This window comes from Diceros bicornis, chromosome 15, assembly GCF_020826845.1.
Source record: "Diceros bicornis minor isolate mBicDic1 chromosome 15, mDicBic1.mat.cur, whole genome shotgun sequence".
Taxonomy (NCBI): domain Eukaryota; kingdom Metazoa; phylum Chordata; class Mammalia; order Perissodactyla; family Rhinocerotidae; genus Diceros; species Diceros bicornis.
Window position 1 is genome coordinate 43615657 of NC_080754.1, and position 15393 is coordinate 43631049.

At 37.6% G+C, this 15393-nt stretch overlaps 1 protein-coding gene across 1 annotated transcript in view; it reads right to left on the reverse strand.

Annotated features, from left to right (window-relative positions):
* Positions 1-15393, reverse strand: part of MFN1 (mitofusin 1) — a 37269-nt gene that overhangs the window by 18320 nt on the left and 3556 nt on the right. The window contains exons 3-9 of the mRNA XM_058556304.1: positions 13988-14123; positions 12161-12323; positions 8871-8995; positions 6113-6221; positions 5170-5277; positions 2230-2383; positions 2046-2113 (exon numbers count right to left, since the gene is read on the reverse strand). Coding sequence (XP_058412287.1) covers positions 2046-2113; positions 2230-2383; positions 5170-5277; positions 6113-6221; positions 8871-8995; positions 12161-12323; positions 13988-14123 — 863 coding nt within the window. The remainder of the gene's footprint in view (positions 1-2045; positions 2114-2229; positions 2384-5169; positions 5278-6112; positions 6222-8870; positions 8996-12160; positions 12324-13987; positions 14124-15393) is intronic.

Consider the following 15393-nt stretch of genomic DNA (forward strand, 5'->3'; position numbering starts at 1 on the left):
TAATTAAACAAAAATTTCAAACTCTAAAGCCTGACCTTCTGCACAACTTTATGTAAAAGCTCTTGTTCATAAACAGTTGTTTTCCATATATAATTTTTAGATTCCCAAATGAACTTTTACAATAAAAAAGTGAACTGTCAAGTTTCTTCCAAAAAAACATTAAAAAGAATAGTTTCTAAGTCTGCCTGATTACTGCAATCACACGGGAAGTTTTGAATATATACAGATTCCTAGGTCCACCAGCCCCACTGGATCAGTCTATAGCATAGGTCAGGAATCTACAGTTCCCTAACGCACCATGTGTGATTCTCAGGATCAGCCAGGTTTGGGAATCAGTGCACTACAGCACATCTTTTTTTTTTTCTTTTTAATATTTATTTTTTAATTTTTTTGTGTGTGTGAGGAAGATCAGCCCTGAGCTAACATCTGATGCCAATCCTCCTCTTCTTTTGCTGAGGAAGATTGGCCCTGAGCTAACATCCATGCCCATCTTCCTCCGCTTTATATGGGACACTGCCACAGCATGGCCTGACAAGTGGTGCATCAGTGAGCGCCCAGGATCCGAACCTGCGAACCCCGGGCAGTCGAAGCGGAGCATGCGCACTTCACCGCTTGCGCCACCGGGCAGCCCCACAGCACATCTTTTATTCTTCTCATTCCCACCTCTTCACAGAGATATTCTGGGAAAGCAAAAGCTGTACCAGGAACCAATATGAAAGAGGTATATGTATAACAGAACAATACATGATTTGGTAGGAGAAATCAATGACAAACATCCACACACAGAAAAAAAAGAAATAAAAGGTTGGTAAATAAAGACAAGGGAAACAGAACGACAGATCCTCTCCCTAATATTTTCCCCATGAATGAAATAACTGATAAGAGTGAGGAGAGCACAGAATCTCTTGTGAAAGCAAAAGGGAAAGAAAATAAACAATAGTCTTTGAGCAACTGGGACTTCAGGTATCCTATGGCTTAGCTTGAGAAGACAGCTGCTGATATCCCAGGGGCCTCTAAACAGTTAGAGAGGATCTTACCAAGATAGATGGTAGTGGGTTTTTTTTCTTAAACACTTTGTCTTCATCGACCTAATGGTCTCTCTCCCTCTTACCAAATTAAAGAAATGGGGGATAATGAGCAAATGTTTAATTTAAAAAATTCTGCCAAGTACATTCCACATTCATGTCCTGACAATTAAGGCAGTTACTACCTATAGGGAAAAATACAGATGAAAGTTTTTTCAGTTCTGAAATCTTTGTGTTCATTCATGGGTGAGAAGGGGATATGCAATCTAAGCAGAGCTAGATTAAAGAGGGCTAAATAAGCATTTAGAAAATTAACATCTAAAGAACTTTTCAGTCAAATGTAGGATGAGTTTTTATGTCTCAATACAAAACAACTACACCAAAACATAAAGTATCCTCCCTCCGCAATGCTGCACACACATTATTCATGTGCCTCAGTAGTTCCTACCAGATTACCAAGAACAGGACCTCTATCTTAAATTACTTTTGTATTCATTCGTTTGTTTAGGACATTTGACATAAAATGTGGAGAATTAACAGGTGACAACACAGTTTAGAAATGTAATAAGCTTTTGTCAAATGACATTAAGTATGTTCTCTCTCTCTCTATAAATAGTATGGTACGAAAGAAACAAAGATGATCTTCACTTTGCTCTATTATCCACTCCAACAGCAATCACATTTGTTTAATCTTGCCCTGCATTACTGAATATAGAGAATTTTCACTCATCGCACAACACAACCAATATTAGAAAAGTTTCTCATTTAAATACAAATACATAAGGAAAAAGAACAAGGAAGAAGTTACACTCTTTAATTCTCAATTCTTACGCATCATCCATTTTGTAGGAACTTCTTTCCTTTCTTCCAACTTGCCTTGTTTCATTTGCTGTGTCAGTAACTATGCTAAACAACAGCAAAGGTTATTGACAAAGATCAACAGTGAAAACAGAAGATTATGACCACTCTCCAAACAATGCTAGGGTTCCATATCAGCCAATACATTCATAAAACTCCTACCTCAAAGATTTGTTCAAAATTCTGAAATTCTTGTAATCTTGCCTGAAATCCTTCAGCAAGTGCCCCACCTGTAATATTTAGGTGAAGATTTTAAAACCTAGTATATCGCAAGAAAAGATTTCTACCAAGCTGTTTTTATAACCTACACTTGTATTTCAAAAGGAAATCTATAGTGAATACATACCACCTTCTGGCATCCCCTGTGCTCTCTGCTTTCTAGCACTAAGAACTTCCTTTGCAGAAACAAAGAAGATACGATTCTGTGCTTCTAAAGGATCCACAACTTTGAGCTCCTCCACCAAGAAATGTAGGCATCTTTCCATGTGCTGTCTGCGTACCTAGAGAAAAACACAGTATTAAAAGAATTCTAACAATTAAACAAATATAATTATAACTAACAGTTACAGGCCTATAAACTCCTTTTACAGTGATATTATAGTAATAGTTCCCATATACTTAACAAATCCAAAAATTCTAACAAATGAAATTTGTTACTTGCTGACAGGAAATTTCTCTCTCTTAACAATTCTTCCTTTGAATGCTTAATTTTAAAATTCTGATGGGGCGCCGGCCTGGTGGTGCAAGTGGTTAAGTGCACGCGCTACACTTCGGCAGCCCAGGGGTCGCAGGCGTGCACCAATGCACTGCTTGTCACGCCATGCTGTGGCAGCGTCCCATATAAAGTAGAGGAAGATGGGCACAGATATTAGCTTAGGGTCAATGTTCCTCGGCAAAAAGAGGAGGATCAGCATCGGATGTTAGCTCAGGGCTGATCTTCCTCACAAATAAATTAATTAATTAATTAAATAAAAAAATTCTGATAGACCATCAAATACTACACAACCATTATAAAATGTATTGTAGACAAATATTAGTACTTAATGGCATGGGAAAAGGTTTCTAATTCTGTATTAAGGACGTACATGATTGTACTACAAAAAATGATGTGTGCATACGTATTTGTGTAAATTAATAGATGGCATGCAGGCAACACCCACAAAAATGAGTAGCATTTTTATTTCTTCCTTATGTTTTATTTTCTAAATTTTCTACAATGAAACTATTAATGCCTTTGAAATCAGAAAATAAGTGCTACAATAAATTTATCACAATGAAGCTATTTTTATTTTGAAATCAGAACATAAATAGTATATTTTTCTTTTTAAAAACATTGGGAATTAAAGTTGGGGAGAATGCATTAGCTAGGGATTAGAGTTGCAATGTCAGGTTTAAGATTAGCACTTGGGCATTAAAATTAGGACTAAGGGTTAGAAGTTAGTTAGGATTTAGTACTAGCCTTTAGCATTACGGCTATGATAAGAGATCTCTGTGTTAAGACTTAACAAAATAAAGCTAAATAGGAATGGGGAAGAACAAGCTGTGGGTGATATTTCCTAATTCTCTGATAATTAAATGAGATCCCAATTTGAAAGAGTATGATTATAAAACAAGAGTTAATAATAATAGGATATAAAGCTTCATATTAAGCAAAATTCCAATTTTGGGGTGAGGGGAAGAACAAAAGCCCAAATAACCTAATGTGGGAACAGTGATGGGACAGTGTAAATTTTAATTTTATGCATTTTCTAAATTTTTTACAATAAACATATGCTACTATTAAAATCAGAAAAAGTAGTATCAAGCAAAATAAATTAATATTAGAGGCCAAATGCCAAATACTCTATTCTTTTTAACAGGAAGTTTCTAAAACCACCAGCATAACTAAAATGAAAAACAAAAACAAAAAATACCAAGTGTTGGCGAGGATATAAATCATCTACAACTCTCAATCTGCTTGTGGGAGTATAAACTGGTATAAGCACTTTAGAAAACCCTTAGGCTGTGTTTACTAAAACAGCATATACTTATCCTGTAACCCAGCAATTCTACTCCTAGATATTTACCCATGGGTCACTCATCTATGCCTTGACATTTTGGGTCAGATAAATCTATGGTTAAGGGGAGCTGCTCTGTGTTATAGGATGTTTAATAGCATCCCTAGCCTCTACCCACCAGATGCCAATAGTATACTCCCCCAGTTGTGACAACCAAAAATATCTTCAGACACGGCCAAATATTCCTTAGGAGGTCAAAATCACCCAAGCCCTCATGCTGAGAACCACTGGTATATACCCAACAGAAATATATACCTACGTGTACCAAAAAGACATACATAAGAATATGCACAACAGCATTATTCTTAATAGCTAAATACAGGAAATTTACCCAAATGCTCCTCACTAGCAGAATGAATAAATCAACTGTAGCTATTCCCAGGATGCAACACTATACAGCAATGAGAATGCACTTCAACTATGCACAACAGTATGGATGCATATCACAAACATAACACTGAGCAAAAGAAACCTGACACAAAAGTAGATACCATATGATTCCATTACCTAAAGTTGAACAACAGTAAAAATTAATGTAGGGTGTTAGAAGTCAGGATAAGTGGTTATCCACAGGAGAGAAGCCAGAGGCTCGAGGAGGGGATTCTGGGGTGCTGGGAATGTTCTGCTTCTTGATCTGGATCCTGACACAGGTGTGTTAAATTTGTAAAATTCACTGAGCTGGACACTTATGATTTGTACATTTTTCTGTTATATTTCAATAAAAAATTAAAACACAAAAAGCAAGTTTCAAAATCTAAAATGATTAGTTAGTACTTTTTTTTGTGTGTGTGTGAGGAAGATCAGCCCTCAGCTATCATCTGCCAATCCTCCTCTTTTCTTGCTGAGGAAGACTGGCCCTGGGCTAACATCTGTGCCCATCTTCCTCCACTTTATATGGGACGCCGCCACAGCGTGGCTTGCCAAACGGTGTGTCGGTGCGCACCCGGGATCCGAACCGGTGAACCCCGGGCCGCCGCAGCGGAGCACGCGCACCCAACCACTTGTGCCACCGGGCCGGCCCCTAGATAGTACTTTTATAAAATATTTTCCTTCAAGTAGCTTAATACTCTGGTCTCTATCACATATCCACTTCAGGTTTTCTATAATTATATTCTTTTCTCAAGTAAGAGAGTACTGCTTATGATGTTCTATTCTATAAGGTATGTTGTTTTCTCAGATAACAATGTACAAGACTATATTTCAAAACTCAAGGGAAAAAAATAACTTACATCTTCCATGTATTCTGGCTCTGATGCAGAGGCATCCCAACGATTATTGAGAATGAAAATATTAGGCTTGGACAGTCGCTCATTTACCTTGTGAAAAAACTGTTTTTCCTGAAAAACATGAAATACCCAACAGTATGTTCACTTTTAAAAGATATTTTATATTTACATTTATAATTGAAACTTTATTTGAATCTAAAAGTTTGAACCATTTAGACAACAGTGACTAACACTCATTGATAAAGGATGCCAAAGCACTCTGGGCATTAAACTTTTCAAGATGAGAAAATTAAAATATAAGAGGGCAAAAGTGAAGATTTACCTCCTCCTTCCATGAGTCTTTTTTGAAATTTAATTTAACAAATATTTATCTGTCTCTACTATACGCAGGACAAAACAGGTACTGCTGGATACAAGAGTCCCTATTTTCAAAAATCTACCACAAATCTTTTTTAAAGATTTACTAACTAAATTAATAACAATGTAAAACACGTGTACAACACATCAAAGTACTCTAACTTTGACAGCAGCTTTGAGTGTACACAGATAAGCTGGAAAAGGCTGGCAAAACTCAAAATACGAAAAGCCTTGCCTGCCAGACAGGAGGGTGAGGTGGGGGTGTTATATTTTATTCGAGAGACTTAAGTCAACATCCTAACAATTCTGGTGCCCATTCCTTCTGAAACTGGCAAATAACCACAGTGAATGTCAACAACACACATGTATCACACCTTGAACTAAACGATTCATTACTAAGCCAGAGCCATCAAACCTTAGATTGCTATTGAAACCCTGGGAACACTCAAGACCAGAGTGTTTCAGCCCTTTCAGTCCCATGGAAACAGGCTCTTTCCAATCCATAATTTGGACTTCCCTCACTTTTCAGAATTAAAACAGACAGTAGTTCATTTCTTACCACTCAAACATAATAATAATTAAATCCTACCGTGTTCATTAGTGTTGATTCCGAGTTTGCAACCAAAACGAAGACATCAGCATCTAAGCAAAACTTATCAATCCAGCTATCCAGCTCTGTAGTGACATCTGTACCCGGACTAATGGGAATAAAATAAAAATTGTATTATATAATATTTTTAAAAAGAAATAATACATTATAGAAAGATAATATTTTAAACTTTTATAAATTATTTGATGTCTAGAGGAGAGGATTTCTACCAGTCATCAGTACAAAGCTCAAGAGATTTAAATTACTTTCTCACTTATAAGAGATCAGTTGTGGCAAGTTAAGAATCTGTGCTTTATTCTGCTGACAAGGAACTCCCAGAGCCTATCCAACTAAGAACTTAATGCTAAAAAAAAGTTTATTTACTAAAGACAAATAACCTTGTGATTTTTGACAAAGTAACATGACCAATATTTTAATCTTTTAAATTTTCATGCTTTGGAAGGCTGAAAAATAAGTATTGGAAAAAAAAAACCAAACTAGGTTAATAACATAATCAAAAATGACAGTGCAAGCAGCTATGTCCAGTAGGGCTCACAGAAGATTTAAGTGCTTATAAGCATAAATAATAAAAAATGAAACACTTCCTGCTAGACATAAATTTAATATACAATCTATGTTATAAAAATTACAGTGCAACTGTTCATACATTGGCTTAATGTATCCTGCGACAAGTTGGCAAGATGACAAGTTGGGGTCGTGGATACTGTCTGTCCATGATATAAAGCAAAATTAATTAGTTGATATTATATGTAAACCAAATTGTTTCTATTTCACAAGCATCTTCTCTCTCATCTGAGCTATTTCTGTTGATTACAGCATTCCCTCTTATCTGAGGTTTCAGGTTTCAGTTACCCATAGTCAACTGCAGTCCAAAAATAATAAATGAAAAATTCCAGAAATAAACAATTCATAAGTTTTCAATTGTGCACCATTCTGAGTAACATGATGAAATCTCATGCTGTCCTGCTCTGTCCCACCCAAGACATGAATCATCCCCTCATCAAGTACAATCATGCTGTATACGCTACCCACCCGTTAGGTCACTTAGTAGCCGTCTCAGTTATCAGATCGACTGTGGTGGTATCACAGTCCTTGTGTTCTAGTCACCCTTATTTTACTTAAATAACAGCCCCAAAGCACAAGACCAGTGATGCTGGCAATTTGGATATGGCAAAGAGAAGCTGTAAAGTGCTTCCTTTAAGTGAAAAGGTGCAAGTTCTTGACTTAATAAGGAAAGAAAAAAAATCACATGCTGAGGTTGCTAAGATCTACGGTAACTTTTATTATAGTATACTGTTATAATTGTTCTATTTTAGTATTAGTTATTGTTGTTAATCTCTTACTGTGCCTAATCTATAAATTAAAGTTTATTATAGGTATGTATGTATAGGAAAAAATACAGTATACATAGGGTTTGGTACTATCCACAGTTTCAGGCATCCACTGGGGGTCTTGGAACACATCCGCCTCGGATAAGAGGGGACTACAGTACTTGAAACACTCTTCCAATTAAAATAAAAGCCCATCATCAAAAACAAAATGATTTCCACAGAACACTGAAATTTTAACTGAAGAAAACAGAAGAGCACATCAAAATTTTAAAAATCATGTAACTCCCTGTTTTGGTTAATGACATTGCTCAACAGATATGCGTTAGTTTATTAAGCACCACTGCAGCAGGATGATTTAAAATACACATAATAAATGCAGATTAATCAGAAGAGCTGAAAAAAATTCACAAAGTGTTTGATTAATTCTTGAACAATGCAAAGTTATATGAACCGTCCAGCAAAGTTATTTGGGGAAACTTGGTCTCAAGAATAAATTTATTACTGGTTAAAAAAATACCTATTTAGAGTTATCTAGATACCTAGAATATCTAGATACCTAGTTACCAGATACCTAGTTATCTAGATACCTAGAGGCCCAGCCTCTTACACCAACTACAAAGTCAGTCTAGGGAAACAAACAAACAAAAAAAGTAGCCATCCTTGAAATTTCTTGTAATAGAATTAGACTGATAGGGGCCGGCCCGGTGGCGTGGCAGTTACGTGCACACATTCTACTGCTGGCAGCCTGAGTTCGGATCCTGGGCGCGCACCAATGCACCGCTTGTCAAGCCATGCTGTGGCAGCGTCCCATATAAAGTAGAGGAACATGGGCACAGATGTTAGCCCAGAGGTAGCCTTCCTCAGCAAAAAGAGGAGGATCGGCAGATATTAGCTCAGGGCTGATCTTCCTCACAAAAAAACAAACAAAAAAAAAGAATTAGACTGATAAATTGGCACTTTTGTGTAACCATTAAAAAACAAAAACTGGGGCCAGCCCAGCGGCGTAGCAGTTAAGTTCGTGTGCTCTGCTTCAGCGGCCTGGGTTTGCAGGTTCGGATCCCAGGCACAGACATCCGCACTGCTCATCAAGCTGTGCTGTGGCAGTGTCCCATATACAAAACAGGGGAAGATGGGCATAGCTGTTAGCTCAGGGCTAATCTTCCTCAGCAAAAAGAGAGGACTGGTGAGGGATATTAGCTCAGGGCCAATCTTCCTCACCAAAAAAAACAAAACAAAAAAATCCCCCCAAAACCAATACCTTACGCATTCCTTAACGATCTAGCAAATGAGAACAAAGCAGTGACTGAACATTGTAAATTTTTATGTACTACCTGCTAAAGCAAGTAGCATTATTCTATTAAATAAGCCTTTGCAAGGAGAAAATGCCAATTCATATGTAATTTTACCTGTCCACTAAAACCAGGTCATCTCTCAAGAGGGCACATTTTGCCTTTGGCCAAAACACGTGTACAAGACAGCCAGCTTTCAAGTCCTTGTCCATATGAAGAGCATGGGCAAGCTGATTGACTGTCTAAAGCGGGAGGGAGAGCAAAAACAAAACTCTACTCACAACAAAATTCAATAAAAATTAAAAATACTATGATTTGGTAACACATTTATTTTTGCAAAATACGTACAAAAGCAGAACTTCAAGTAATTTGAAATAAAACCATCTGAGCAATCTTGAGAAACCTGAGTTTTAAAACAATAACCAAATAGAAAAAAAAGATTGGTACCCTTCAAACAGTTTACTCATACCATTCTGCAAAAATAATCAGGGCTGGAAACATTCTAAATGCCCAACAAATGGAACTCTGGCAATGGAATCCTACGCAACCCCTGAAATAGATATGGTAGGTATGAAAAGAAATTTACTACATATTAAGAGAAAAAAAGCAAATCAGAAAATAGTACATATGATATAAAACCATTTTGTTTAAAAATACAGAGAAAGACAAATTTAACTCTACATCAAAGAGTTTCCACTGGTTTGGAGAAGGGTGTGAGTTTTGGAGTTTCTTTACATTTTGCCTATTTGTATTTTCTGACATATCTAAAATAAACACGTATTGCTTAGTAATGAGGGGGGAAAATAGAAGACATGTCTTCTATTACTAAAATAGGTTTAAAAACACCATAGGAATAAGATCAAGGAAATACAAGAGAAGCTCAATACATATTCTTTTAGGAGCCGGCCAAGTGGCTCAAGCAGTTAAGTGCATGAGCCCGCAGGTTCGGATCCCGGGCGCACACTGACGCACCGCTTGTCAAGCCACGCTGTGGTGGTGTCCCATACAAAGTAGGGGAAGATGGACACGGATGTTAGCTCAGGGCCAATCTTCCTCAGCAAAAAAAAGAGGAGGATTGGCATTGAATGTTAGCTCAGGGCTGATCTTCCTCACAAAAAAAATAAATAAAACACATATTCTTTTAATAAAGGATTTTTCTCAGCAGGTAGTTATTTATTCCCACAAGCCTGCTTGAAGTCAATGACTACGCCCTTCTCTTTCCATTTAAATTCACTAAAATATTTCTAGTTCTCAAGATGACTTCTGACATACATTAATTTATTAAATTAATGTGTTAATTTAATACCTTTCACATATGTGTTAAATTCACTATGCAATAAATACAAAGGGCTTTAAGACAAAATTAATCAAGAACCAAGGAAAGGGCATCAGCACACATACCTCCATGGTTGATTTGTGATTTGTGTCAAGTTTTAAAGGGAAAGACCTATTTTTAAACGGGCACAATAGTCCTGATCAGCGTTGAAGTGAATCTCCATAGTGACAATGTTAGGTAGGCTTTTTTTGCTTGCTTTCATAAACTTTTTGATAGAATTATAAACTTGTACTAAAATCTTGATGCCTCACCTATAAAATTAAGATAATAAAAGCACCTATCTGACAGAGCTGTGGTGAGGTTTGAGTTACTACAAGTATTTAGAATAGGCCTGGTACACAGAAAGTGTGCCAGAAAGTATTAGTTATTATTGTTGCATTTATTTTACAAAGTAAACTATTACAGCACAAGACTCAAAGTGTATTTACACCTTAAAGCAGGCCACTACTTGAGATAAATTTAAATGTTGAAGAGAGGAGTAAAAGAGCATGAAGGAAGAGGATAGGAAGTAGAGAGCCCAGGTCAGGAAAAATGAGATGATTATCTAAAAATATCACAGCACACTTGACTTTGAGGATCTAAAGCCACAGGCAGTTTGAATTCTGATTTGGTAAAAATCTTGATTATAAAATAAGTCATTCCTTTGTACGAGTTAAAAGTTGAAAAAATATTTCCATAAACATCGTCTCATTTATTCCTCATAACTAACCTGAAGGGTAGTACAAAGGTTGACTTACCTGACCTAGATCAAACAGCCAACTCACAGAACAAGAACTAGATCCATGAATTCACCTAGTCTAACAAAACCTAAAACAGCATAGATCTTCAAACACTGAACTTCTGCGTTTGTGAGACAGATCTTAAGACTTAAGAGAAAGGGACCACAGTGAGAAACAGTACCCTTACCAATTGCATTCATTCCAGAGTCAATACCTGCATCCTAATTTCTTTCTTTTTTTTGGCTGAAGTAATCTAGCGGCACAGAATTCCTTAAGAAATTTATGAAAGGCAGGGAATTGCCATTGGCCCCTATCTGATAAAGCTATTACATAATATTCATGAATATGCTTACTATATATCCAAAGGTAAAACAGTTTCCAAAGGCACAGAGGTGTCAAAAACTGATTCCAGGGCCCAATTTTTTTTTTTTTGTGAGGAAGATCAGCCCTGAGCTAACATCTGCCAATCCTCCTCTTTTTGCTGGGGAAGACTGGCCATGGGCTAACATCCATGCCCATCTTCCTCCACTTTATATGGGATGCTGCCACAGCATGGCTTGCCAAGCAGTGCATCGCTGCGCATCCGGGGATCCGAACCGGCGAACCCCGGGCCACCGCAGCAGAGCGCGCGCACTTAACTACTTGTGCCACCGGCCGGCCCCTCCAGGGCCCAATTTTTTAAACAAAGTTTTCTTTAAAATAGATTCCAGGGCCCAATTTTTTAAACAAAGTGTTTTTTAAAAAGACAAGATTTGAGATTAAATAGCAACAATATACTTCAATAATGTTCTTTCTTCTGAGAACATTATTTTAAAAACTTAATACCATTAACTCTGATTTACTTTTGTTTTAAGTTAAGGACAGGTTTTACTTTTCCAGTCATTTAGCTCTGAAGCAAAAGAATTTTAGAGAATTCAAAATATCAGTGATGGCTTTAAAAGCTATGAATAGGGGCTGGCCCAGTGGTGCAGCAGTTAAGTTCGAGTGTTCCACTTTGGTGGCCTGGGTTCGCCAGTTCGGATCCTGGGCGCAGACCTACTCACTGCTCATCAAGCCATGCTGAGGCCGCATCCTACATAGAAGAACTAGAAGGATCTACAACTAGGACATATAATTATGTACTAGGGGCTGTGGGGAGAAAAAAGAATTAAAAAAAGAGGAAGACTGGCAAAAGATGTTAGCTCAGGGCCAATCTTCCTCAAAAAATGTTCTTAAATAAAAAAAAAAAGCTATGAATAGAAATATTAATGGTTCTTCTATCTCCAGCAATGCAGACATCTTATAAAAAATTTTTCAAAAGAACAAGAACATTATTTCAGGTACATTATGTTGCTAAAGATCAAATATTATACCTTCACACTCCTTTTCTCTTCTGATCCTTCTGTCATAAGATAGGCTCTATCTCCATCGGTTCCTTCAACACTCAGGAAGCAATTGGTCGTATGGCCAATCCCACTAGGGAGGACTTTATCCCACAACATTGCATTGATAACAGAGCTCTTCCCACTGCTTGTCCTGAAGAATGACATACAAAATCATTAATACATAAAATCATGAAAAACAAAACATAACAGTTAAAACTTTTTCTTTCACTGGATCTAAGGCCAACTTTTTTAGAATTCAAATTCTGTTAAAATTTCATCAGATTGCATTTTTAATGAAAAAATTGCCAATTTAATTTACAAATATTAGCAATGTACATTTCAGAAAAAGAGGAAAACAAATCACATCTTTCCCATAAAGCTAGCCTTGCCTTTTCTATCTTTCTTGCTTCTGGGCAATTTGAAATCACAGCCCCAAATTCTGAGACACTCTTCTCATCCCAAGATGGAATAAGATGTCCCACTCCTTAAATCTGGGCTGGACCTTTTTCACACCCAAAGCTAATACCCACTTTTCATTCTCAAGTAGGACAACTGAGTCATCACCTCTCTAAGCCTCTTCCCTCCCACTCCTACTCCACCCTCATCTGAGGTAGGCCTCTTTCACGCACCCACCTCATACTTGACTCTGTAAAGCCCTGAGAATATGGTCACCAGGGAGAAGCGGACAATAAAAGCAAACAAAACAACAGAATTTTATGAAAAAGTTTTGAAGGACACAAACAGGGTGCTTTATTAGAGAATAACAGAAGGAATAATTTAGAGCCGTCAAGGAAGGTTTCTGAGGTAGTAACATTTCGGATGAGATCTGAAGAGTGAGAAGGAGCCAGACACAGGTACAACAAGGCAAAGAGAATTCTAAGCATAGGAAATTGCAAGTGCTAAAGCTCTAAGCCAGGAAATAGCTTAGAAGGTCTATCAGGTTAGTTTAGTAAGTAAATAAATGCCGCTGCTGGTACACAGCACATGATATTTGAGCAACCAAGTACGAGCCTAGTCATTCGTCTCTGCATCCCTAGGTCCTCAGAGTGCCTGGTACATAGGCAGTTAACAAACGATCCTTCAAGTAATGTATAAGCTGTGGCAGAGATCATTCTATCACTCCAGACAGTTACGTCAACAAATGGCACTTCCTACTTCCCCTCTGGGATTCATGGGGCTGAGAACCCTTTTCCAAGCTACATCTGATAATGAACAGAAACTTAAAAAAGTCAGTCACAGATTATACATATCATTGATCTGTATTTCTATTCTTATAATTGGCTAAGAAGCCAATTCTTTTTTTTTTTTTTGTGAGGAAGAGCAGCCCTGAGCTAATATCCAGGCCAATCCTCTTTTTACTACTTTTTTTTTTTTTTTTGGCTGAGGAAGACTGGCCCTGGGCCAACATCTGTGCCTATCTTCCTCCACTTTACATGGGACGCCGCCACAGCGTGGCCTGACAAGCAGTGCATTGGTGCGCTCCCGGGATCCGAACCCGACCCACCAGCAGCAGAGCTCGCGCACTTAACCACTACGACACGGGGCCAGCCCCTTAGAAGCCAATTCTTAGAGATAAATATCTTTTAAAAATATGATTGACCTTCATAAAGCTTCATTTTATACCAGGAGCTAAAATGAACAAATTCACTTACACGCTAATTAATAGCTTTAACATTTAACACAGAGAGCAACTGTTGTGGGGAGAAGGGAGAGGAATATCATTTGCTGAAACATTCAGAAACAAAGCTGGGGATACGACCAAGAAAAGCTGATTTCTGGAAACTATCCTTGAGATGAAATAAAGGATTAGATTACCTGCCAAAAAATGCCACTTTCATGTGTCTCCGAGACAGCACCTCACCAATGATGGAAAGTTTGTTTTTATACCCCTGTATTTCTATCAGATCATCCTCAGTAGCTATTTGGTCAAGTTCTGGATCCTTGAATGTTCCTGCAAAATTGAAATGGTATTAGAAAAAGTGATAAAAATGAACAGTTAGCCTTCAGTATCCAAGGATTCAACCAAGTGCAGATCAAAAGTCCTACAATGGTTGCACCTGTACTGAACATGTACAGACTTTTTTCTTCTCATTATTCCCTAAACAACACAGTATAATAACTTTTACATGGCATATACATTCTATTAGGTATTATAAGTAATCCAGACATGATTTAAAGCACACAGGAGAATGTGCATAGGTTATATGCAAATACTATACCATTTTATATGAGCATCTGTGAATTTCTGTATCCACAGGGGGTCCTGGAACCAGTCGACTGTATTAAGTTAATTATACAATGGAATATCCAAGACACTCATATATTTTGGCTTTCTTTTATATTAACGTGCCACTTGAAAAGTAAAAATGCCCAAAGTATCTGAATATTTGGTAAAAGGTAAATGCCTTGCTGCAATGGGTCATAAGAATCCTGCCCAAAAGAATTTCAAAATTATTAAAAATTACAGGGGCCCAGTCAAAAGGGTATCTGTTTTTCATCTAGGTCCCCAAAATACAAAATACCCATCTAAGACAAATACGGTTTTCTGAACAGAGAAACTAGAACCTAATATCCACCTATTATTGTTCCATCCAGACTGGATCTTCAGATCTTGAACTGAGAAGAGGGATCCACATACTAAGAAGAGTGAGGTTTGAATGGGCACCCCCAATGAATAAATATATGTTTCAAGCAGGTCTCCAAGCTAGGTAAGACTTTGCTACCTTTTTACTTCTTGTCTGCTTCCCACAGGGATGGAGCAAAACAGCTCATTTAACATGAAAAGAGAGGGCTGGCCCCGTGGCTTAGTGGTTAAGTGCGCGTGCTCTGCTGCTGGTGGCCCGGGTTCGGATACCGGGCGCGCACCGACACACTGCTTCTCCGGCCATGCTGAGGCCGCATCCCACATACAGCAACTGGAAGGATGTGCAGCTATGACATACAACTATCTACTGGGGCTTTGCGGGGAAAATAAATAAATAAAATCTTAAAAAAAAAACATGAAAAGAGAACTGAGGATTGTATCCCAGTCCTGTCAGGTTTGGGGGTAACTGCCCACCCCAGCCCTAACCTCCTCCCTCTTCCAAGGACAGAGTAGCTGGAAAAGCCTGATTAAAAAGCAGAAAAGCCTTTCAGTTTTGTTTATATTTCAGGAATCTACATTTTTACATTTACGTATCTATCACCTCATTTTGAAGATAAGAATACAGAGATTGATTTAG